Source organism: Chelonoidis abingdonii, chromosome 22 (genome assembly GCF_003597395.2).
Source record: "Chelonoidis abingdonii isolate Lonesome George chromosome 22, CheloAbing_2.0, whole genome shotgun sequence".
NCBI classification, from domain to species: Eukaryota; Metazoa; Chordata; order Testudines; family Testudinidae; genus Chelonoidis; species Chelonoidis abingdonii.
In genome coordinates this window covers 13,850,101-13,874,401 of record NC_133790.1, presented here as the reverse complement: position 1 = coordinate 13,874,401, position 24,301 = coordinate 13,850,101, and the positions used below count along the sequence as shown (strand labels likewise).

The 24,301-nt window shown below is 46.7% G+C and overlaps 1 protein-coding gene across 3 annotated transcripts in view; it reads right to left on the bottom strand.

Annotated features, from left to right (window-relative positions):
• ULK1 (unc-51 like autophagy activating kinase 1) overlaps window positions 1–24,301 on the bottom strand; it is a 106,811-nt gene that overhangs the window by 24,335 nt on the left and 58,175 nt on the right. For 2 of the 3 annotated variants that reach the window (XM_032805985.2, XM_032805987.2), the window contains 6 exons: window positions 20,106–20,156; window positions 12,725–12,813; window positions 10,594–10,756; window positions 9,208–9,268; window positions 7,577–7,666; window positions 2,767–2,892 (listed from right to left, as the gene is read on the bottom strand). In XM_032805985.2, the coding sequence (XP_032661876.1) occupies window positions 2,767–2,892; window positions 7,577–7,666; window positions 9,208–9,268; window positions 10,594–10,756; window positions 12,725–12,813; window positions 20,106–20,156 (580 nt within the window). The remainder of the gene's footprint in view (window positions 1–2,766; window positions 2,893–7,576; window positions 7,667–9,207; window positions 9,269–10,593; window positions 10,757–12,724; window positions 12,814–20,105; window positions 20,157–24,301) is intronic. The other variant, XM_032805986.2, reaches the window with a different exon arrangement.

Below are 24,301 nucleotides of genomic sequence, written 5' to 3'. Positions count from 1 at the left end.
CCATCCTCCTAAGGTATTGCCCAGATCCTGCAAACAACGAGAAGGGGAAACGGAGTACAGGACACACACAAACACACACACACCCCTCCTTCACCAAGATTCCCTTCTGCAGCCATTGGGCATGGCATTCAGGCTCCCCGAACAACAACAACAACAAAAAAAAATCCTTTTCTCATATGAATCCCTATTTTCACTCTCAGTTAACTCTTGCGAAAAATTTCATTTTCAATCAGTCATTTCAAAAAAATATGTGACGGTCGCAATCCATAGGTGGCTTTTTTGGAAAGGGATCAGTGAGTAATTTGTAAGATTAAGGTGCAGAAATGCAGGCATATGTAATCTGATGACAAAGATTCTATTGGTGTGAATATACACTTTACTCGTGAATGATGCAGCCAAGAGGAAGCTATCAAATAAATGCCAGTACATTCTTTAAGAAACACCATTATATATTTTATTATGCCACCTGCTTTACAGGAACTAGTGGAACAAGATTTAAAATATTTATTGGTACTTTCCTGGATCTCAAACTGTGTATAAAAATACTCTAAAAAAGCTTTTCTATAAGTAAGGATGTTCCAAATTTATAGCTCACACTATCTGGGCATGAAATAAAATTATGTATCACCCCCTACGCCTCCCCCTGCCCCAAAAGTATGCATTGCACACAAACATGAAAGAAAAGCCTAGCACAGAGAAAAGATGCTTAGATCCTTCATTGGGATGCAGAAAGTGTTTGTACTTCATATGGTTTATTGGGTATCAGATCTCAATAATATCATTGGTTCAAGACTGAAGGCAGTCTGTCCTGAACTTGCTTTAGCGTAACTTTAAAGGGGCTTGTCCATCTTTGGACCATAAGAAGGAAACAGTTTAAAAATGACAGCTGCTTGAAACTGCTCAGAGACACGACAAACAGCCCCGTGAGAGAGATGGAATTAGCAAGCAGAGAACAGGTGAGGTGGCCACAGATAAATGCAAATTACCACATGGCTACAATACCACATGTCACATCTGGACACAAACAAACTGCACACACGATGTACAGACTTCCAGTCACACTACCAAATTATCTCGGTAACTGATAAAACTTTTAGTTGGTCTGCATCACGTGGTCCTAGGTAATCTGGTACAATGGTCAATTCCCCGCCCCCTCAGATACTTAGCATTCAGCTTTCCCTGACTTCTGTGGGATCTGTGGGCAAGTAGCCGAGAGACAAATTTGGATCTAAAACTAAGATATTTGGTCAAATGACTGATAAGGAATGATGGTCACTGTCCTTCTAAGTATGCTTGATAGGCAACCTGAATCCCAACTACAGCTTTTAGCTTGATAAGGTTTTCCCTCTCTTCTTGGAGGATGTGTACTGCACCTGTTGCATGGAGGAAGAAACAAATTTGCTGAGCACAAGGCCTCCTGGAGACAAGGATGCTGCTCTGCATGAGGCTGATCATTTTTAGAAGATGCTCTGGGTTTTCTTTAGATTTCAGAGGTTATGTTAGTCTTATCGTTGCACTCATGCTGAATAAAACACGATACTTTAATCCCAGATTGGTAGGCTATAGTTTGTGAATCTGAACCAGCAATTCTAGTCCCTGGTATCCATATCACAGGTACACTCTCTATATCTGCAAATTTTCCAGATCCTTGACTTTACAGGGAGCAAGGATTAATATGGGTGATGGTCAATTCTTTTCTCATGCTTAACTCCCAACTGCTGCAGCAAACTCTGCTCCAGGAAATATGGGGCATGTAAGCTTAGAAAAGGGTTTATCCAGAATGTAAGAATTTGCTCAGATAGCACTGGCACACCATGACCTGTTATCAGCCTTTGTAAAACAGGCTGAGGCCTCTCGGCAGACCAGTGTGACAGGAATATCAAACCCCTGCTGAAAGTTAACCCTAATGAATGTAAATATACACAAAACTCACCTTGGCAATAAGTCATACCTCTGCTGAGCCTTGGTTCTTTGCTTGCTGCTTACATGCTGTGACTTGTCAATAATTTGAACGTATTCCACCATTGGTACATGGGCCTTCTTTAAGGTCTCTTGCTTCTTGTATGGCTCTCCTTTCAATTGGCCTTTGACTGGGAGTGCCATGGTTAAGCCACAGGACAAGTCTGTAAGACTAACGTGTGTGTGAAGCAGTCTCAACAGACAGAAGCCAAGTGCTCCTCAGAGGTGTGATCTATCTATGCAGTATGCAAAGCATCACTCCCATGGTCCAATAGTAATATCCGGTTCATCCTGATTGGCTCCCCAATATGCGTTCTACCTCGCAGGCATGAATTGCTCATGCACTAATTCTGTTGCATCATCACATTAACACTGAAGTGTCACACAGGATACATCGCTTTGTGGAGTGACTAAGTGTGTGAACAGATTTTAATAAAAATGAGTTTCAATCATATTTTCAGTAGCTTCACCAAAAACGTCTGTAAGTTTTAGCCATTTGCCAAATAACAGACCATTTTCCCTTGGATGTTCCATCAGAGAGACTGATCTGACAGTGGAGAAGGGACGTATGCTGCCACAAATAGATTCTATTACTGGTGTCAAAATGCCACAAACATAAAGTTAGCACATGGCATGCTGGGCTGCCCACCTACTGCCAGGGAGAGGGCCCGCAATACAGGAAATTATGTACAGGGATGGAGACCGATCAGATGGTAAAACCTTCTTATGACGTATACAGTGCAGATCTGAAGACTCCTGCAATGAGCATGTGGTGGCATTACCTGCTCCCTGCAACTTAGCACTTACTGTGGCAAAGCGTGTTGATTGGGAGACTGTAGGTTCTGTTCAATCCGCCGGTAGTTGTGGATTTGCGTTGGGACCGGGATGGGGACGGAGTGCTCGTACTTGCTGCTGGAAAACTGGCCTTGCCGGCTGTAGAATTCAAAGAGAAATAAAGACTCTTGTGAGAAGACAGTGTTTAAAGACGTAATCCGATTTATTAACTTGCTTAAGTGACTGTCTGCAAGGCAACATCCACCTCGCTCCTCCCCTCAGGTTGCGAGTTTGTATTAGAAGGGAGTTCAAAGTTATTAAAGGAAGGGCCACCTCAACCTCCAAAAACCATTCACCTCTCCTTCCTCAGGGCGATTCTCACCCACAGACTGTGTTAGACACACGATGCACCACACCCGCCAGGAAAGTCAGATCTCAGCTATTTTAAGCTGTAACCAGCCTACTTTCCAGCAGCCTCAGATCAACGGCCAAGAAGCACATCACTGAACGAAGGCTAAACAGCCGTTGCTCACAAAGGACACTGGCGAAGAGTCATCTGTTGCCCAAAGATACTTGTGATTCATGCAGCATCATCACCGAAGAGACAGCATCTCCACAAGTCTGAGCATTCCAAGGCAGGCACACAACTCTGGGACTATGAGCATGTCTGCAAGTGAGCTAAGTGTGGGGAGGGCAGCCTACTGGAGGGGAAATTATACAGGGCCTCTCCGCTATACACACTGAGCAGAATTCCCATTGAGGTCAAGAGGAGTTGAGTATTTTAGACTCATCCTGCAAACTACAGCCTGCTTTCCAGTTAAGTCCAAACAGCCTACTCGGCTCAGGCTCCAATACCTATCCCCTTCAGCTGGCAGTTTTCTCCATTACTCTTTGCCTGCATACTATACGACACAAAACTATGAAAATGCACCACTGCGTGATTCAACTAAGTGGCTTCCTAAAATCCTTAGGTCTTCAGGGGATTCCAGGATTGATTGCCATGGCAGTGTCACTCACTGCAGCCAACCCCAAACAGGTAGCTGTTGCACAGCTATAGGAAGGTCTTATCAGCGATGGAGGTTTCTGCAGTCTTCTCTTCGTCAGTCTGGGACACAGAAATCATTGCCCTTCGGGAATCTGGGTCCCCCTCTTAGAGGCTACACTGCCAACAGTTCTACTGGTACATAACAAAGAGCAGAAATGCTTCACACACGCAGAAGAAGAAATATAAACTAAGAAGTAAAGAGAGAGAGACTAGAGCTGTTGTCTTATACAGCTGCCAAAAGAAAAGACCCAAAGCGCTTCTTGCAAAGGCCAGCTATACTCTGCAGTTGCTGGTGACAATGTTTGGCAATGTCTATATGTTTTAGCTTACTGGCAGATTCCAGGACGTGGTCCATAGCCCATGAAGAAGTCACTCACCACTGGAGCAGCACCAGTGGGCTGACAAAGACCCTCTCACACAACAGGAAGACATAGAAGTGACCGACTTTTCCTCTTCTCCTCCTTAACATCTGCAGTTTGCTAACTCTATGCAGTTCTAGCTTCTGTTCTGTGTGTTCACATTTTCTCCAAACTCCCGGGGAAGTCAGCACAAGTGCTCCAGAAAACAGCAATTACAGAATCAAGACAATCACTTCGGAGCATGGTTTTCAGAGATGCTGAGCCCTCACACTTCCCAATCAAGTCTATGCGAACTACTGCTTTGCATCACGGAATAATCAGGTTAGGAATGTCCCATAAGCTCAGCCCCATAACAACAAGCTAGTGCGTGTGCATGCAAAAAGAGTGGGGAAAAACCAGGAATGATGACATAGATTTAAGGTCCAGGCTAACAAGGAGTTTGTCAGCAGAACAGTAAGACCTTGGTAAGGGGAATTTACTGGGCATATCATATGGATATACGGGTACAATAAGTTATAAACTGAACAGTGATTTGGCGGAGATATCTGGGAGCTAACAGAGCCGTGTGTGGGGACAACACCTGAAGTTTTAAGGGATAAAGGAGGGACTTTTCACCTTGCACGTAGCCTGACTGACTGAACTTCTAACCCAGGCCAGCATCTTTCAAAGAAGAGAAGTTACTGAGTCAAAGAGTGGCCTCATTTAAAAGCTACTGTACATCAAGTCCCACTACCGGCCAACTTTCCATACTGCATGTATGCTGTAAACGAGGAGGTCAAATTTAGACGACGTGTAGGAAACTTACCAATCGGTCCAGACAACAAATAGCTGGTAACTAAACCTGAGCCTAGTATGCATTAGACATTGGAAATATCTGGAAATCTTTCAAACCACAGCAGTCCAGAAATTCTCAGAGCCCAACAGATCAAGAAGGAAAGAGAGTTCAGCTAATTAGTTGTAACTAAAAGTGCTCAGAAAGTGGCATTAAACCCATCACTTTGAGACACATCCAAAGAGGTACACAGACACAATTTTAGGATACATCTTCAATGGGGAAGTGATTGAAAAAAACCCTAGCAGTTAATATGGGTTAATCCTGGTCAGGCGACATTCTGGTTAACATTCAGGAGCATAGTTCCAGAGAGCACACTGACATCCAGAGGCAAACACTCCACTACCAGCCAGTCTCAAGCAGCCTTTGCTATCTGTCCCATTTGGGCTGCATCCAGCGCTGCAGGAAGAGGTGGGAGAGGGACGTGAAATGCTGATTACAAGACAGAAGGCACAAACAAAGGGAGAGCTCCAGCCTGCTAAGAAGCGGTGCCAAAGGAAGAGTGAAAAGCCAGTGTTGCCTCCTGACGCCAATGGCACGCAGCGAAGCGCTGAAGGCCTGTGCCATATCCCGCAGTCAAAGGGCAGCAGAGCCCATGCTTGAGTATGGTGAAGACACCCTGCAGGGACCAGCTCAGAAGCACCCTCAGGGGGTGGCTGAGGCCCCCACATTCTCCATTTTGTTGGACTGGACTGGTGGCTTCTCTTTGGGGTCTCTGTAGAAGCAGGGTTCGGGATCTGTTCCACACAGGTTACTGGGAATGAGTGTGTGGGCGTGGGGTAGTGACATGTTAGACCCTTAAGTAACTAGAAGTGATTTTCCACCTTTCACTCTGGTGGGGCTCAGGCATCCTGATCTGGTGGAGAGAGGGCAGGGCGAAAAGTGAGCCAGCGTTTGCAATGACCTTCCGTGCGTTTCCACCCACTGCTCTTTAGAGCGAGCCTGAATCCTCTAATGAGCACTGATCCCATGGCTGCACACGAATCAGTTAAAGAACAAGCTGTTAAAAAGCTTAGCAGGTGACGGCATGAGAAGCCTCATGCAGTTAAACTCTGAGACGTGGTACGTGCCTGCCAATTAGTCCGATCATGTCAGCAAGGCTTTGAGCTGTATTTCTTCCCTATGTTTATACGGGTTTAAGCAACGGCACATAATTGTGGGCTCTGTCTGGGTGAGGAGCATTTTCACAAAGCAAGGCTGGGACTTCTTTAGCATTTTAAGTTTTTTCAGGGTGAATTTCCCCACTCGTAAGAGGTGCCCAGTCGACAGGTTCAGACACACAAGTCGTTCCCTGTACTCAGAGAGCGGAGGCAGTGCGAGATTCCTTATGTCAATGGACCACCTTGAAGGGTGGGAGTCAATCGTGCATTCAATCTTTACGAGCAAATAGAGCCAAGCAGAGTCACTGGTGGTGCCGGATTTCAGTGTGTGGCCAGCTGGACCCTAAACTCATTTCACATGGGCTGTTGTCAGCACTGGCCTAGCTGGATTTGAACCTGTGACCAAAAGGAGGAAGGTTCTATACCCCTGCTGCTCCCCTCAGCCAAGCAGTTATAGCAATACCCACTGCAGTTCCTCACTACAAACTGAACAGCTCTATCTAACAGCTGGAGCGACCTGTCTCAGGTGTGGAGCAGAGAGCTGCTTGGGGCCTTACACAGACTCAGTATATCTGAGCCAGCCCAACTGCCTCCTTCAACAGGAGGATCAAATGAGGAGACAACCTTTCCATAGATTCAGCCACCTACCCACCAGTCCAGCAACTCATGGCTGCACTACTATTGAGGCCTCAGAAGACCAGACAAGCTCCATCTCGAAGCCTCTTCACAGCAAGGAGGCCATATCTGTGGTGGGTTCCAGCATTGCAGTGAGGTCCTTTCCCCCTAGTTAAATACAATGTCCTTTTTTCCTGCTTCCCAAGGGAACAAAAATCACTCCCATTGCCAATTGCCAGGAATAAGCTACACAAACAGGTGATGCGAACAAGGAGCCCTTCAGGATAACCCACCCTACGAAAAACATGGTGGTATTGGAGAAGTCCCAGCCAAAACAGTGCTTTTGGGTTCCTGTGACAGTCGCCACTTTGGCTGGCACACTGAGGACTGAACTAGGGCTCTGCAGTGCTAAAAGCGTGAGCAACTACAGCTTGAACTAAGGAGCCGGGTTCTCTAGTTGTAACACTCATATTCTCTGTGGGCTGGGCACAGGGAGGTCTCACCAATGGGTCATACTTTCCCTCAGTCTCACGCCTTTGTAGTATCAGTAAAGTTCAGGATGGGGGCTGAGGGCGCTCCTTGGTCTCCAGAGCACAGGGGGTTAACGCCAACTCAGATTCCTTCTCCCCTTGCCCTTCTTGGGAGGGGGGAATGACGTTGAGGAGTTCAGGCTCCACACCCAGGACGGGACTGAACCCAAAGCTGCAGAGTTTTTCTGGTTAGTTTTTCTTTTTTTAATTGTTGTTGAAACTGCTGCCCTTGAACTCAAGGCCAACCTCACCGGGAGGTTCTGATCCCACTCCCAAATTAACAGGAGTGGAAAGATGCAGGAGTTAGATCAAGGCCTAACACTTGTTTTTGGGGTGAACAATCGCACCAGCTTCCCTCTTACCCTGCTGGGCTGGGAGAAGTGTTGTAAGGGGGCGAAGGGGATGGCATCCTTGCCTGGCTCTCCACACCTGCCGAAGTCACCAGGGAGCTCCTGGAAAGGGAGAGAGAGAAGCCGTTCTGTTAGAGCCTAAGACACAACAGCACTTCCCTGCTCCTGACTGCTCCCCCCAGATTTTCCACCCAAGGCTTTGTGTTGTTTTCACATGTGACTGAATGGAAGTCAACTGCGTCCCTGCACAGCCTGTGGGAAGCAACCCATTCCCCTCTCCACTGTTCCGCCCTTGCCAGGGGGCCATCATGTGGGGGGACATGTAATTTCTGCCCAGTTTAAAAGGGCCTCGGTGTAAATGAGAATGGGGTCCTCAGAGAGGTTTTGTTTTTTTTTAAATAGGAATTGGAGGCTGGTTTTACCACTTCTCCCTCAGCTCCCAAGAAACCCAGTGAAACTCCAACCCAGTTCTCAGGAAGGCTGTGAATTTGGTTGAGAGTGGTGGGTTGCCAGAGGAGCTTGACCCATAAGTGGTTTGAGCATTGGCCTACTAAACCCAGGGTTGTGAGTTCCATCCTTTGAGGGAGTCACTTGGGGATTGGTCCCGCTTTGAGCAGGGGGTTGGACTAGATGATCTCTTGAGGTCCCTTCCAACCTTAAAAATAATCTATGACTGACGTTAGATTAAATCAATAACAGAAAGATAGTAACAACAGCATCTGCTGCAAACCCACTGCATTATTTATCACTCTAGGAATAAATTGTCAGCCTTTATCCCTTATGCAGCTCCTTGCATACACGGATCTCAGAATGCTTTGCAAAGGTGTATGGATACCAGCCCCTCCATTTTACAGCTGCTATCACCAAGCCATCGAGAGGTTAAGGGACTTGCTCTAGATCATCCAGTAAGTCAGTGGCAAAGTCCAGAAGACTGAACAGGTCTCCTGATTCCCAGGCCTGCAGAGCGGATCGGACACACCACCATCTCCTCAAGACAAAGTTGAGGGACTGTGGACAAGTTTTCTTAGGACAGTTTTCTTAGGATAAAGACTTTTCCCTTCTCCCCCGTGTCTCTAGAAAAAAAATGCTCCCTGGCAGAGGGGTACAGAAGGGAAGGGTCTCATCATGGATTCTAGTGCTACAGCAAGTCTGCAGCAAGGCTTTGCATATGGGCAGGAGAGAAGGGTTTGGGATCTTTGCCTGGCAGATGGAAAAACTGGCTTGCCAGCAAGCTGGGCTGGGTTTCAACCCAAACCTCTTCCAGTGAATGCTGGCATACTGCTGGGAATGGAATCAGACAGCACTGCAGTTCCCCGGTCTCCCTGCTCTCTCTCTCTCTGAGTCACTAAAATTCCCCATCCCGAAGGCCAAAAAAATTATAAGGATTTCTCTATGCTAAAAATACAGGCCATGTCTGGGGGCCCCATTACAATACAGCTCCAGGCTGCTGTATAGGCAGGCCCTTCACATTGTTCCTTAAGGAGACTCTATGGTGCAAGCAGGAAGCAAGCTGCAACAAGGTCACTGATGGAGTCATCTCTGAAGCCAAGTCCCTTCTCCATCCCCTCAAGCCCAGCAGAGCTGAATGCAGAGTCTGTGCAAGAGGCTGACCATTCTAATGCTTAACAGGCTCACGCTCTTACTCGCTGTACATCAGGCTGTCCTGGATGGGTTTCCCTCCTGCTGCCTCAGCAGTTATATCACCTGCGTGTCAAGAAAGTGAAGAAATGGATTAGGTCTTGGTCACGTCCTTAAAAGCTTTTACGTGTTCAGAGTGACTGATTTTAACCTCCTGCTTCTCCGAGACCAAGAGGAACTTGGATACCAAGCAGCCTTTAAGATCTCCGTTTCACTGAACCGGTGCAGTCAGCAGCTGGTTTCGTTCTGATCCCCACAGCCTCAGGCTTTGACGGATTTGGTTTGAAAGGAGGTATTTTTGGAAAGGGGCAGAGACTCGACAGAGGTGTTTTGGAGCATAGACACTCGTCTCTTGGTGCAAGCCGTCAGCTGCTTTGCAAACGCAGTGGCATGCTTTGCACGTAGGGCTCAAACACATCTATGCTCCAAGTGGCAAAATTCCAGTCTGACCAAGTGAGGTGGCAGCTGGATACACAGAAGAGCTCGCCCCTGCCAAACCCCCAAAATGCTGGAAACGTGAACAGTGTCAGACGTTATGACCCGGCTCCCACTGCTGTTACTGGGGAGAGTAAAAGCAACGCTGAGTTCTTCTCTCATAGTCTAATTACATGCACTGACACACACTGCAGAGCCCATTCTCCCATCCAAGCCTACAGGAAAGTTCAAATGTTTGCAAGAGTGACGAGTAAGGGAGGGCTTCATTCCCAATTCAGCAAAGCACCATAAGCACATGCTTACCTGTAAGAATGTTCTTCAGTGCTCTGCTGAACAGGCGCGGACTTAACCACATGCTTAGGTGCACTGCTGAATGGGGGTTCTATTCTTTATGTACATGTGTTTATATGAACACACTTACTGCTACGCACATGAAGTTTGTGAGCAGAGTACACACACACACACACACACACAGACATTTTAAGACAGAATTTTTAAAAGGGCCAACTTTCTGAGTAAACGAAGAAATAATTTGTTGCTGGGACTTTTTGAACTATAAAATCCAGGCTCCGGGTGCAATCCTGTGCCGCAATATGAAATTGATTGCCTGAGACTGGATGGAATGAGAACAGTTTCTGGGCATGCACTACATTCACCTGTGAGCCTACACTGCTTCTCCCCCACTTGGGTTTTCAGTTCTCATGCTCAATTCAGGTCCAAGGCCTGAAAGATTCCTTATTCTCAAATCCTTTCTTTGAAGCTATTTAGTTACAGAATGTACCTCAAAGCAATCAGCACGCCAGACGTTTCCTCAGTCTGTGGAACCAAAACATTCCCACTTTACAGTCAAAATGTACAGCTCTATCAGTGTTTTGGCTTCCCAGAAGTGGTCCTCAGTGTACAAACGGCCTCACTTCTGTGCTGTCTCTAAACACACTACAAACAGCGTGGCTTACTTGAGAACTGTGCTGGGACCATCACAAAGTCATCAGTGTCACAGGAGGAATTCTTGCTGCTGCTTCCAGCAGAGTCCTTAGACCCATGCAGAAAACCAGGGGAATCCTGGGCAGGAGATACCAGAGCCTTCTCCCGCAGCTGCTGCATCTCTCCTAAGGACTGCTTAAAGCAAAGAAAACAAACACCGGCTTTAATACAGCTAGTTCATCATTCTGCTAGATTCTCTAAATTAAATTGTGCAAAGCCAGAGCCAAACTTCTGCTGAGAAATGGGGACTACTGACTTGCCACAAACAGATTCTTCCTTTACTGAGTGCAAAAGAACCGCATCTTTCCAAGCTAAACCCAAGTCAGAACAGCGCCTCTTTTGATCATCAAAACATGGCACTGGTACATCAAATGCACCCAAGATAAGAATAGTTTCTTTGAGGTAGGCACCACCCTTCGCTTAGATTTTCCTCATGGATAAACCATCAGCACCCCACAGAAGGAATACAAGGAGAACTAGGAAGAGATGTGGGGTGGGAGGAAGAGAGAGGGGAGGGGGTAGTTTTGATGCTGGTAGGCGGCTGCTCACTCCACGGCAGTAGCTAGATTTGGGGAATGCTTATAGAATGTAGGCTCATCAGCGAGGCCCTGATCTGTGCAAATATATTTCAGTAGGGCTGGGATGCAATGAGTGGGGGGTGAAGCCTGGGGAGAAGGCTTGTGGGAATAAAGAGCATCTCACAGTGGTCAGTCAATACCAAATGGTCTTTTCAGTGGCAGGACAGGCTCCAGGGAGATCTGCCTCATACCCTCCCCTCAGCCAGAAGGGACGAGTGCCATGACATCAACACTAAGTATGGGAACGGGGAAACTTGAGTGGCTCAAAAGGATCCCTTCTGCTATCCCTTAGGCAGGAAGCATATCAACCAGGTCTGGGTCCCTAGACCAAGGCCAGTATATGAAACCTCTTGCTAATGCAATGGCTTGACAGGGAATTTGTACCACTCATGTGCTGCTCAAGCCAGAGAGCAGGCTAGGCATTCTTGATGCTCAGGGGCAGGAGAGACTGCCACAATGTTCTCTAGCCAAGTGTGACTTGAGTTCTAGAGTTCTCATGACCAGAGAAGAGGGGGGAGAGAAATGAATAAGACTCTTGCCCCCGGTAACCCAACTCAGTGAAGTCAAAAGGATATGGAGAGCAAAGAGCCCCTCTTCCAGATCACCCTGCACATCAGAACTTCTGGGTTAGCTTAGGGCAGGGATTCCCAACATTTCCCACACCAGGAATGCGCACCCCACCCCCGTCATAATCTCATAACACCTGCTCACACCACCACTTGAGGGATATAACCTGCACGTTCAGAGCCCCTGGTCCACTGACATTAGGAAGAACAAAATACCAAATAGGAAAGCAACCTTGCAAAGAAGGAACAAGAAGAGTCATAACCATTTCCCTCTTCCCCCACCCCACCAATATTCCTCTGCACAAAGAAATTCAAAAGGCAACTTTCACCAACAGTCTCTGATATCCACTCGGTGAGCTGGGGGAATGTCACTTTGCTGGCAGGTTAATATTCAGCCCTTCAGAGGAAAGTTTTATAGGTTAAGTAACAAGGGGGGGGACAGACATCAGTTCAGATCCACTCTCTTGACTGTGGCAGGTCTGGGTCTGAGCAGATGGATTTGTTGAACGTGCGTCTGGGCAGGTTCACCTTGCAAAGAAGGTGGATTGTGCTGTCAAACTTGGCTTGGAGGCAGAGGGCTGGCAGCCAGCGCTAGATGCTGAATTAATGACTTCTTCTGGTTTTTAGGAGTCTTACAACTCTACTGACACCAGCTGGTGTCATTAATGCAAGCCTCGCTCACTCTAGGCTTTTTGCAGAATAGATAAAGACAAACTGAAGCACTCCTCATGCAGAAAGAAAGTCACTTTGGACCCCAACCCAAGTCATATTGCATAGGAGCTTGCAACAGGCACAGACTGAATTACTAAGGTGTTACAATCTTCAGCAACTTCAGGAAGTGAAAGCAAAGGACCTATTTCATATGATCCAATGAGATGGTGAAGCAGAAAAGGATAAGACAGTCAAGGTACCACCAGGAGCGTTAACAAAACCCCCATACATCTGCGGGTTGTACTTACTGGAGGTGAGGCCAGGTGGGAAGTGGAAGAGCTGCTGGAGGAACTACCAGAGCCTGAGCTTGGATAAGAAGGCATTGGCACAGAAGCAGCTGGGAACAGAAAGAAATTGTTAAAACGTTCTGACCAGCCAACAATGCAATGATTGAAAAGGCTTTTTTACTCTTCTTTCCCATCAGGTTTGTCTGTATACCAGATGGTGCCATTTAATGGAGGGAAAACCAACATTTGGTCCAGTTTAAATTAGAAAAACTTGCCTCCCCCACACGACCATTTGACATCTGTTATCTTTATTACGGTACCCCTACAATACCATCTTAGTTCTGAATGTCCTTACTGGTCAACTCTAAGTCAGACCATTCCCAGTAACGTGGGAGATGTTTTCATATTTTAATGGCTTACATGAAACCAGAAGATAGTAATTTCACTTCTCTTCTCTCCCACCTGCACTGTCAGAAAATTACAGTCTTGCCTTAGTTTTATTAATCCACAGGACTGGGCATACTGACTTCACGTACACAGGGGTAGTCAATAGGCAGACGAGGGGTCAAATCCAGATCGCTAGACACTTTTGAATGGACCCCAAAATTATTTTATTTACTTATTATCATCATTATTGTTATGCTTTCTAAAAATTAGTTTCTTCAGAGTCTGGACTTTGACTATACCTTGAGTAAGAAATTTGGACCCTGACAAAAAAATAATTGACTACCCCTGATGGGACAATTATGAGAAGAAAGCTTTCTTAGCCAAGTAAAACTGCTTCATGGCTAACAATGTTAAAATATTACAGTGAAGGACTTGTTTATTCTAACAGCCAGGTAACTACATGGAGATACCTTCATTTCTTTAACCCTTAGGACAATGTTCAGTGATTGTGTGTGCGCACAGCTGGTAGGGGAAGAGACGGTCTATTGGCAAGAAGAGCTGGGTTGGGATTCTTTGGGCTGCTGACAGGGCAGAAATTAAAATGGTTCCCATCATACATGTCTCTTTTTAGTCTGGCCTGCCTGTAACTCCCCCACCCCAGCTTATATCAGTAAGAAGTGGCTCCATGATCGAGGCTGGGAGTGAGGATCAAAGTGAGGAAGCAAGAGCTGAAGGAGGTGTCCCAAGGGAAGGTAGGAGGGCTTCCTCACTAGCCAGAGATAAAGGGAGGATACTACAAAGAAAGCAGAATCATTGACGGGGGCAGAAGAGAGAAGAGTCTCCTGTCCCTTGTATTGGAACCCCAAAGATGTCATCTATTCATCCTCAGGGTTCTAAGTGTTAAGCCCATATACCAGGGCATCTCTGTGGGAGGAAAGCTTCCTTTTCCGTAACTCTCATGTCTGTTCTGAGGGGGGGTTTGACTGCACCTCCAGTAGGCCGTGTTGTTATAACACACTATCCTGCTGCTGTTGAGAAAGAAAAGTATCCCCAAAATGGGAATTCTGGAAGGAAGGTCGGAGGCTTGGGGTGCTCAGTTAAATATCAAATATCCAGAATGCATTTCCATCTCCCAGATCTTATAGCACGGCTGGCTCTCGTGCCCCATGCTTGAGGAACAAACCAAAAAGTCTGGGTGAACTCACATGCAGGTGGAGAGCCCAATCCCATGCAGCACTTCCTTTGAAATCACTGGGATTCCTACATGTAGACAGCTTGCAGGTCAGTCCCAACCGCCTTCTCAAGGTCTTGGAAAACAAGAAGCCTGAAAGAATCTCCCCAGTTTTAGCCTGCAAACTGTGACAGGAAGCAAAAAAACTGCAGCTGCCAAATCTGCACAAAGAAACTGGGAACCTTCCTCACCTCTTAGCAGAGGCCTCAAAGACGATTACTGTAGTGAGATCTCCCACTAGCAAGATTTCATTTTTTTTTTATTTTTTTATTTTTACAAAATATACTGCACGTGTACTGTACACTGACCGCCGTATCTGCTTTACTGTTTATTTTTCTCCTGGATGATCATTTTTACTATTTGGGAACTTGGCTAAATTTGGGGCTTTTCCTTCTATTTTTGTCTATTTTCACTGGACAGGTATTCCATAAATCTAAGGGTAGGAATAAAGACTTTTGCTGAATTCAAACTAAATTACAGCTGCTAAAGTAAATGAACTAAATGCATCTTTGGACGCAGCCTCCTTGATTGTTATTTTATTATTTCATGCGGGCCCCTTATTGACTTCACACACTAACTCACAAGATCTGGTCACTTACAACAGGGCTTTCAGTCTCTGTGAATTAGTCAGGTTCCAGTGTAATTATATGTTTGAGTCCCCCTTAACCCCAAAAAATGCACAATCAGGTAATGACAGCAATATACAACCACTTGAAAGAAATGCACTCATTCCTGATTTCTGCCTTCAAGGCATTCATTCTCCATTTAAAATGAATACACTTTTTGGAACATGATGTTTTCACCTGGAATCTGGACAGAAAGATAGTAACACCAATTATGTTCCCCACCCCAAATCCTAAAATTGCCAGGCATCATAGTAACATAAAGGAATTAGCTCTCGTAATTATCTTCTCCAGCTTGTCCCAACAATGGAGTTATGGATGGTAGCAACGTCAATATTCTCATGCCAACAGATTCCAAAATGAAGCACGGTCCAAAGGGGCAGTTTTGCTCCGAGAAGCAAGTAGGCGCAGCCCTGCATAGTTCTTACTGCAGAACCAAGGCCTACGTAAAAGCAGTTGCAACCACTAGGGTGCCATGATTTCCAGCAGAACCTTTATTTTGCCAGGAGCTTTATAAATTGCCTTGAAAGGTCATTTGGGGCTGAAATGTGGTGTAAAAAGTCTCCATCTGGCATCCACTTGTCACATAAGCCAGCTGGATAGAATTTTGTAAACAGCTGTAGCTCTCTGGTTTTGTTTTTGTTATTTTTTAACTGCTGAAGCCCCAGCATCAATTCACGATGAGGCAATATTTTGGAGGTTGCAAGGTACAGAAGCAAAAGACGAAGTAAGTAAAAATTTCCCTTTAAACCTCTGAGTTTCAAAAAATACTGTATTTGAAATGTAGCTATTGTAACATGTGCAGGTAGTTAGATTTACAGATGATTTTGCTGTTCCTTGCTTTGTGAGTATGTACAGTATGATCTGAAAGTTGGTATCAGAGCTATATGTCAAGTGTACTAAACTGAACATATTGTTCCAGACACTGAACCATCTCACCAGTATTATATATCACATTAATGCATAATATTTGCTCATGCTACCTGGCATCTCTCTTGCAAGCCAGGTTCAAAGAGACATCAAGTTATACATTAGTCATAAACGGGAAAAAAGAGATGACATTATAGACTCATGGACTTTAAGGTCATAAGGAACCATCATGATAACCTAGTTTGACCTCTTTCACATTGCAGGACACAGAACCTCACCCACTCAACCCCTGATTAGACCCCTAACCTCTGATCAAGTTACTGAAGTCCTGAAATCATGGTTTAAAGACTTCAAGTTAGAGAATTCACCATTTACATTAGTTTAAATCTGCAAGTGACCCATGTCCCATGATGCAGAGGAAGGCAAAAAACCTCCAGGGTCTCTGCTAATCTGACCTGGGGGAAAATTCCTTCCCAACCCCAAATATGGTGATCAGTATATATCCCACTTAATGCAATTGTATTTACTGGTCACAACAACCTTAATTATGCTTCCTCGTGCTCGGTTACAATAATACACTGTAACCAATATCACACGCCTATCCAAGGCACTGCTACATCTTTCTACAGACAAATGACATTCTTACTAGAAGGCTGTATTTTAGGATTTTATTAATATTTTTACACTTCTAAGATACATCTCTCATCACAGGTACAAAACCCACAAGTTAAATAAATAACAAAGACACACACACAACACAAGTTCATAAAACCCAAGGCCCCAAAGCCACCACTCAGGCTAAAGCCAGTGGCAAGTCGATAGCTCTTGCAGCATGCCCTGAAGGCCACCAGCCTTGGGGCCCTTGTCTCACCATGGAGGAGGATGGATGTGGGAGGGAAATACACCTCAGAACTGTAAAGGAGAGGCCATTAGATGGGTTCAGGAGGCCTGGGTTGCATTCCCAGTTCTGCTGCAGACTGCCATGTGGCCCTGGGCAAATCACCTTGCCTACAAAGGCCAGTTTCCTCTCCCACCCTTTGTCTGTCTTAGCTGTGTAAACTGTGTGCCCTTTAGGGCAGGGACTGTCTTTAAGTGTATGTCTAAGCGCTGTGCCTCCCACAATAGGGCCTTGATCTTAGCTGATGCCTCTGCCTCAGGGGTGGCCAACCTATGGCTCCGGAGCCATGTGCAGCTCCTTGTATAGGGACCAACTCCGGGGCCGGAGTTATAGGTGACAACTTTCCAATGTGCCGGGGGGTGGTCACTGCTCAACTCCTGATTCTGCCACAGGCCCTGCCCCCACTCCACCCCTTCTCACCCCCTCTCGAGCCTGCTGTGCCCTCACACCTTCCCCCGCCCTCCCGAGCCTCCTGCACACCACGGAACATCTGATCAGGAGGTGCAGGAAGGGAGGATCGGTGGGGCTGCTGGTGGGTGGGAGATGCTGGGAGTGGGGTGGAGGAGAGCTGATGGAGGGCTGCTGACGTATCACTGTGGCTCTTTCACGGTGTACATTGGTAAATTCTGGCTCCTTCTCAGGCTCAGGTTGTCCACCCCTGCTCTACCTGATACCCCAATACAAATATTTCACAAAAAGAATTGTTACTTGGAAACACGGGAAGCCAGAGCAGGTTATGGGCTACAGGTGTCCTAAACTCTTAGACGGAAATGCCAGAGACCCAGTCCTGCTTCTGTCGAAGTCGGTGGCAGTTTTCTTATCAGATCCAGTGGATAGAGGATATCTGAGAAGCAATAGGGCAATCTCTAAAATTGTTCCCATTATGATCTTGGCATGGGGATTCTCACAAATGAATCCATTCTGGGAGTGACATTCTGCAGCTATTCAGACCTTTCCCATGCCCCCATGTCGAATGGAAGGGCTAGACAGACTAACAGGAGGCCTGCAGCAGCATCCAGCAAGATCCGTGTTCTGCACCCGAAGTCAGGGGGCTTCATCCCTGAGCAAGTCAAAGTGTAACTGTGCAGGCACGGACCTCGCGTTAAACTGCATGGATCCCAAGGGAGATCCCTGTCAGATGATGTCCTGCATGCTTCAGACGAGACTTCAAGTGACAGTGATATTATATCCATTGCCCCTGTCCTACCACTCGCAAGCTGGCTCTTCCTGCCTTACCTCTCCTATGCAGGGATCAAAAGGAGCCAAGTTCCCACAGCTAACCTCCCTCTTCTCAGCTCTTAGCAGTCCAAGCCACACTCCCCATGAACCTTCAACCTCCTGAAGGCCTCCATCCATTGGGTGCATCCACTACAGCCAACTGTCAGGGTACAGACCTCCAGGGCAGGCCGCAAGAGCCATCTACCCAAACAACAGGCCTCCCTACAAAAGACCACAGTCCAAGACCTCTGAGGACGATGACAAGAATTCCTTCCCTCTTCTTGTTTAAAGCAATATCAGTCTTTCCCTGTCCCAGGCTGTACACGTATGTCTAGTGGCGGGGACCAGGCAGGCTGGTGGGCAGCTTCAGATAAGGAAGGTCCTTACCTGCCCGCACAGGTGGCCATTGTACAGGGCCAGCGCCCCGCATCAGTAGCTTAGGTGCAGTTGGAGTCGAAGGCTGAGCCAGGAGAACCCTCTCCTGCCTGTGGCGGTGTGCCTGCTTTCCTCACTCTGAGGGCGTGGGTGATGCTGGAAATGGAGGGCAAGTCAGGAGAATCCTTTCCTGCTTGTGTGGGGTTCCCTGCGGTACAGGGCTGGCCCTCCATGGCGACAATGCAGCTGGACATGAGAGCTGGGCCGGTGGGTGGGCAAGCCAGGGTTGCAAGAATCGTTGCCTGCCTGTGGGAAGGTCAGACTCTGACGGCCTCATCCCCCAGAGCGGTGGCATAGCGAGAGATGCGGGCCGAGCTGGCTTGGGACCTTCCCTAGGCAGGGAGAGTCCTTCCTTGTCTGCAGGGCGGTCAGGCTTTGAAGGGCTTGTCCCCAACAGTGGCGGCGTGGCTTGTGCTGGGAGCCCGGATGGCTTGGGAGTTTCATTAAGCAAACAGAGTCCTTTCCCGTCTGTGGGGCAGCCCCGCTTTGCAGGGCTCACCGCACACGGCAATGGTGCAGCTGGCGGAAGGGGTCGGGCTGGCTTGTAAGTGGCCCTAAACCAGAAGAATCTTTTCCTGCCCGTGGTACGGTCACCTAAGCACACAGTTAAGGTGGGGGAGTGTTTACAATGCGTATCAGGGATAAACCAGAACTCCTGCCTCGGAGCCTTGTTTTCCCAGAGCAAGACTGTCAAGAGCGACAAGCAACACCTCGTTTTTTGGGAGTCCACCTTGAAACTCATGAAAGGGGCCTAATGTTCAGAAAGTACCGCTCACTCACCCTCTGAAAATCAGGCCCCTTCGAGATAGTTCAAGGTTGGCCACCCAAAATCGCCAGCCACTGCTGAAAGTCTTGGCTTCTGTATTTAAACAGGAGCTTAAGAAGAGGCCTAATGAGAGTCCTCTGTAAAAACAATGATCGAGCATTCTTTATAAAGCTCTGATAAGGGGGGAGCATCTTGGTCGGGGGGAAAATTACCCAGTACCGTGATAGTGATTCTGGGTTGGACACTGAATTCCACTTTTAATTTAAAAGGTGATGAGTAAAGCAGGCTGGAAAATTGCAATAGATTCAAAACATTTTGATTAAAAAAAAAAAAAAAAAAAAAAAAAAGAAAGAGGGGGAGGAATTGCCAGTGGAAAACATTTTACAATCTTTCAACTGGCTTGTCACAAGTATACAAAATAAACCACTCTACAGCAAGAGAACTTGGAAGAACCTGGAGTTAAAACCTGGATTTGGTCCAAAAGACTGCACTGATCTCCAGTACCTGCTATTCAGTGCAGCCCAACAAATGGGTAATGGATCCGTGGCTTCTGGCATTTTCACAATTAGACTATTAGTGTACTTCCTGGCCACCATCCACTGTTATTAATTGTCTTATACACACAGGTGAGAGGGAGATATAAGCAGCATAACCTTGTTTACCCATAAGCGTTTGTAAGCTCAGTCATTTCCAAGAAGAAAGCCATCCATATATACACACACAATAGCTAGATTTATTTCCACTTTAGGTCCTTAAACAGACCAAGGAAATCCAGCTTTTGAAGATAATTCAGCAGATTCAAACACATTTCTGTGGCAAAATCCAGAGAGCTTGAACTCAACCCAGTGATGAAGCCCAAGTCAATGCTCAAATAATCAAAAAGACTAAGAGACAGCTCTCTCTTTTGGGGCTTAGTGATTAAGGGAAGGTAAATCATGGCTTGTTAAAGTTTAAATAAAAATATTAACACTTACATTTTTTCATAGAGGCACTTGCATCCAAGAAAGGGTGATGGAAAAACTCATCTGAAAATAGAGGAATAACGGTTCAGTGTAAGTAAAATGCTATGTGTCCAAACAATTTACAAAGCTGGGAAAGTTATTTGGTATTTTTCCATTCTATGATCTACAGTCTGCTTGTCCCAGTTAGACTATCCATAGGCTGCAATTATACTTAGCATTGTTCTAAGGAGACAGGCTGGGGACTGGATGGAGGGCCAGTTCAAGGAAGCCTATTGTGTCCTGGAAAGTCATAGGGGCTTGCATGCTGCAAGGCGTGAAAATACAGTGCATGATCTTCTCCCATTCACCTATGCTAAGTCAGCTTCCTGGAGAATCAGAGGGGTAAAGGCACGATTAGCCATGTCTGGACTGGATGCTTTTGTAAAGGAAGTAAGGGAGATTGCAGGTGATAAGGGGGAGAAAATGCGCCTTGCCAAAACACCATAAAAGGAGAATTATCCTGAGTCCTCTGGGGGATCAAGAGGTCACCGCAGAGCAACTCTTTCTCCACGGCACTGGAGGAGAAGTAGACAGTCAGCCAGTTCTAGTGGACCTTACTGTCATGTGCAGACAGGAGAAAAGAGTAAGACAAATTTCATTGCAAACTTCAACCCTGGCATGCACCCAAGCACCCTATTAACTGCATTAGAAATGGCAGGAGGGGTTATTCTGGGTACCAAAATGATGGAGGGTCACCAGATGCTAGGTTCAAGATGGTCTCCCCAGCGGCACCAAACTCCTATGCCATGCCAGCCAGGGATGGGGAATCACTCCCATTGCAAGAAGCCATGGAGAAGAACAGGGAACATGCCGAAAACTGGGATGAGTGTGGACAGGATTTAGGGGATAAGTGAAGGAGGGTTCTGTTACACAAGAGAAAACCTAACCTTACACAGGAGAAAACCTAATGTAGCCCAACAATTAAGAGGGAGATAACTTGAGATCCCTGGGTAATGGGGGCATCATCAAGGAGCAACAAAACAACTCAGAGCTTTTTCTCCTGTACACTACACAGAAGAGGAGCCTATACACTTATCATGCTAAATTATAACCAGTTCAGAAGGGAGCTGGGGCCTCCATAACTTGCAGTCAAACAGTCTCGGAGGCCCCAAGGCCTGGAAAGTCTAACCACGATAGGCAGGAACTTCCTTTTCCAAGGCTGTCCATCCAGCACTCAGATCACAAGCAGAGAGCCCTGGGCTTTCCTATATGCCAGGTGCAGGCATCTGCTCTCTTGATTGATGGCAGTAGAACCCCTTCTGAGCCCCCACAGTGCTCCTGTTCTAGCTCACTGCAGAGACTTTCTGTACCTTTTTCCATCCCTCACTTCCAACCCTCCCTCCTAGACTCATCCATTTCTCATCTTCTTCTACCTCCACACTGTCACCCTCCTCTATTAGTCAGCAACTATTATCTTTCAGGGTTCAGCAGCATTGAGTCACTGCCCACGACGGATCACCTGGCTAAACACAGGGGGTTCAGCTTGTTTTCCCAGCGAGGATTTCCTGTTGCAACATCCAGGATTTTATAAATGTTAGGGCGATGTAAACAGCTGCCAAATTAACAACAGGAAACGTACAAACTTGGGACCCATGTGGTTTTCCTTTAAATGATCGTGGAATTAAGAGAGGCACCAAACCATGGAGATCAGGTTCTAAGCCTCCCAGCTGCTGTTCTCCTTGCCAATTAAATGATGTTCAGACTATCACATAATGCTGTTACATGAACCTTCTGCGGCACAGGGGGGCTATATGCTCACAAGGCCATCCACACTCCTCAAGGGGGATTAACAGAAACCAGGATCAGCAAATTGATCCTCACTGAGAGTCTCAGGGAGAAAGGGGAAACAATATACCTCCATCCTCACAGAAGAGCTCCTCACCACTTAATCCTGGCCGTACACAGAATATAAATATATTCTAATTCTATGAGCACTAGAAGATGTCAGCCCTTCCCTTATAAAATACCTGCTTTTGTAGCCACTTGCCGTGAAAGCAACAGGGATTTTTTTTTAAATACCAGAATCAGACAGGCAAAGGGCAGAGCCAATGGACTCCTTCAGTTCATGTGTCCCCAACAGAAAACAGCCTCCAGACCCACAGAAGAGTCCAAGGCTTGGCACTAGAAAGGAGAGCCTGGAAAGAGAAGCCGGTGGGTAGTTTTGTCACAGATAGGGAGGAAGCTCAAATGCTCTCAGTGGGAGGAACAAAGAATCAGACCCGGGTGCGGAGACTTACACTGTTCTCAATAAATCATGGCCTGGCTCTCTCCTGACTGATTGGCAGCATTCTGGCACAGCCAGTAGCATCGAGATGTGTGCATTATAGTCACAGCAAAGCAGCTGATAAAGGAGTGGCTTGGCTGAGGCTCATGGACAGAATATAGGCAACTCCACCCTAGAAAGGGGTGAATCTTATATGAGTGTCACGTGAGGAAAAAAAAACCCACACGCAGTAATAAGAACCAGGCAGCAACCATAAACCAGTAGAATCTGTTGCAACTATCATGGCTATTATTCCCAATGCAATCTAAGCATATTGCCCCAGGTCTTCTCAGCGCTAGATGCTACTAACACATGCTTTCTAGAGCTGAAGGTCACGACCTCCAGCCGATAATGAAGCAGTCTGGGGGCAGGCAACTATGGCCATTCAGCTCATCACTAGATAGGAAGGAGATCCCCCACTTAGTTTCTTTTGTAACATGAGGTCACTGGAAAAGGTTGAGACCCACTGCACCAGGTGAATTCCACTCTCAACAGAAGACCCATATGCAACCATTGAACAGGCTCTGAGCAGTCTATCTGTAATATTGGTCAGCACTCCTTCGAAAACGCAAATTTCCTCTAAGCCACGTGTCCTGCTCCACATCCAAACTTTATAACCAAGGTGGTGTAATTACATTCAGTCCCGGTTAATCCATTCACTTGTTTTATCCAGATATCAGGGGATTCAAGAAAAGGTTTCACCAATAGCTCCACTCCGAGAACAACAGAGACAGCAAACCAATTTGCATTAACCAGGATTGACAGCATGCTGTCCACCAGGGAAACCCACTTGGCCAATTCTAAAATCAAGCACTTCTTTCTGAAGCCTAGACAAAGTGCAACAACATTTCAGAAACACAGCCATGTCCAGTAAGTGCACCCACGTGGCTAGCCACACATTCCACTTCATTCCGAGGGCAACTGCCGCTAGCTAGGCAAAGGCATATGTAGCCATTCATGTTGCATCACATTTCATTCATATTTAGCACAAAGATGAAACATGGCTTCTATTCCAGGAAATTAGTTCCAGGGACGCCACTTAAACAGGCTTGCACAGGGCCAGGACCAAGAGGCTGGTAGATGAAATGGATCTATTTGGCTACTGGCATTGTGACAATGAAAACATAGCTTTTAATTTTATTCTTTGCTCCCCCCCCTGCGTACGAATGAATTCCATAATGCCCAAACCCCTCTCTGAGGTATGTTTTTCTTCTTCTGTCTTCTAGCCCATTGAAAAGAGTTTAGCTGCCAGCTGTGTTCTGGGTGGAAACAGATCAAGCAGAACTGTCACAACGGAACCTGGCCCCTTTCAGGGACTTTGGGTACCTGTACCTTGTTTTCCCCTGAAAAATGGGATCGAGGAGCCCCGTGTGAAGCCCTGATCGGAGTAAGCATCACAGGTCACGGGAGGAGGATTGGCTGGAAGTGGCACCTGTGATGAAGGACCTAGATGCAGGCTCTCCAAGCCAGCCGGGCACAAAGCCTGGGTGAGATATCTGCAGGGGGTAGGAAGTGCCAGGCGACACTCTGAGGGTGAGGGCTGGAAAGGCCATACAAGCCCTGGGAAGGGAAGATGGACAGTTCTGTGAAAACCCTGCCGACAAGGGAAGGAACTGATAAACAGGTTGAGGTTTCTTGTGCTGGCTTCATGGGTGGAGGGGAGAATGGATCACCTATCATACATATTGCGTGTGGTGTGTGAGTAGCAGCGGGCACAGGAGAGGAACCAGAGGTGAGGAGATGCATGTAGACTAGTGGGGGAGCAACATACTGTGACAAGGACACAGACAGATGTCCATCTGTCATGTCATTTTGGCAGACACAAAACAGGTTGCAAAAGTTGAAGGTCAGACTGCCGGGTGTGGGTGTCCACGAGGGAAGGCAGGTGGCATTCAGCACCAACAAG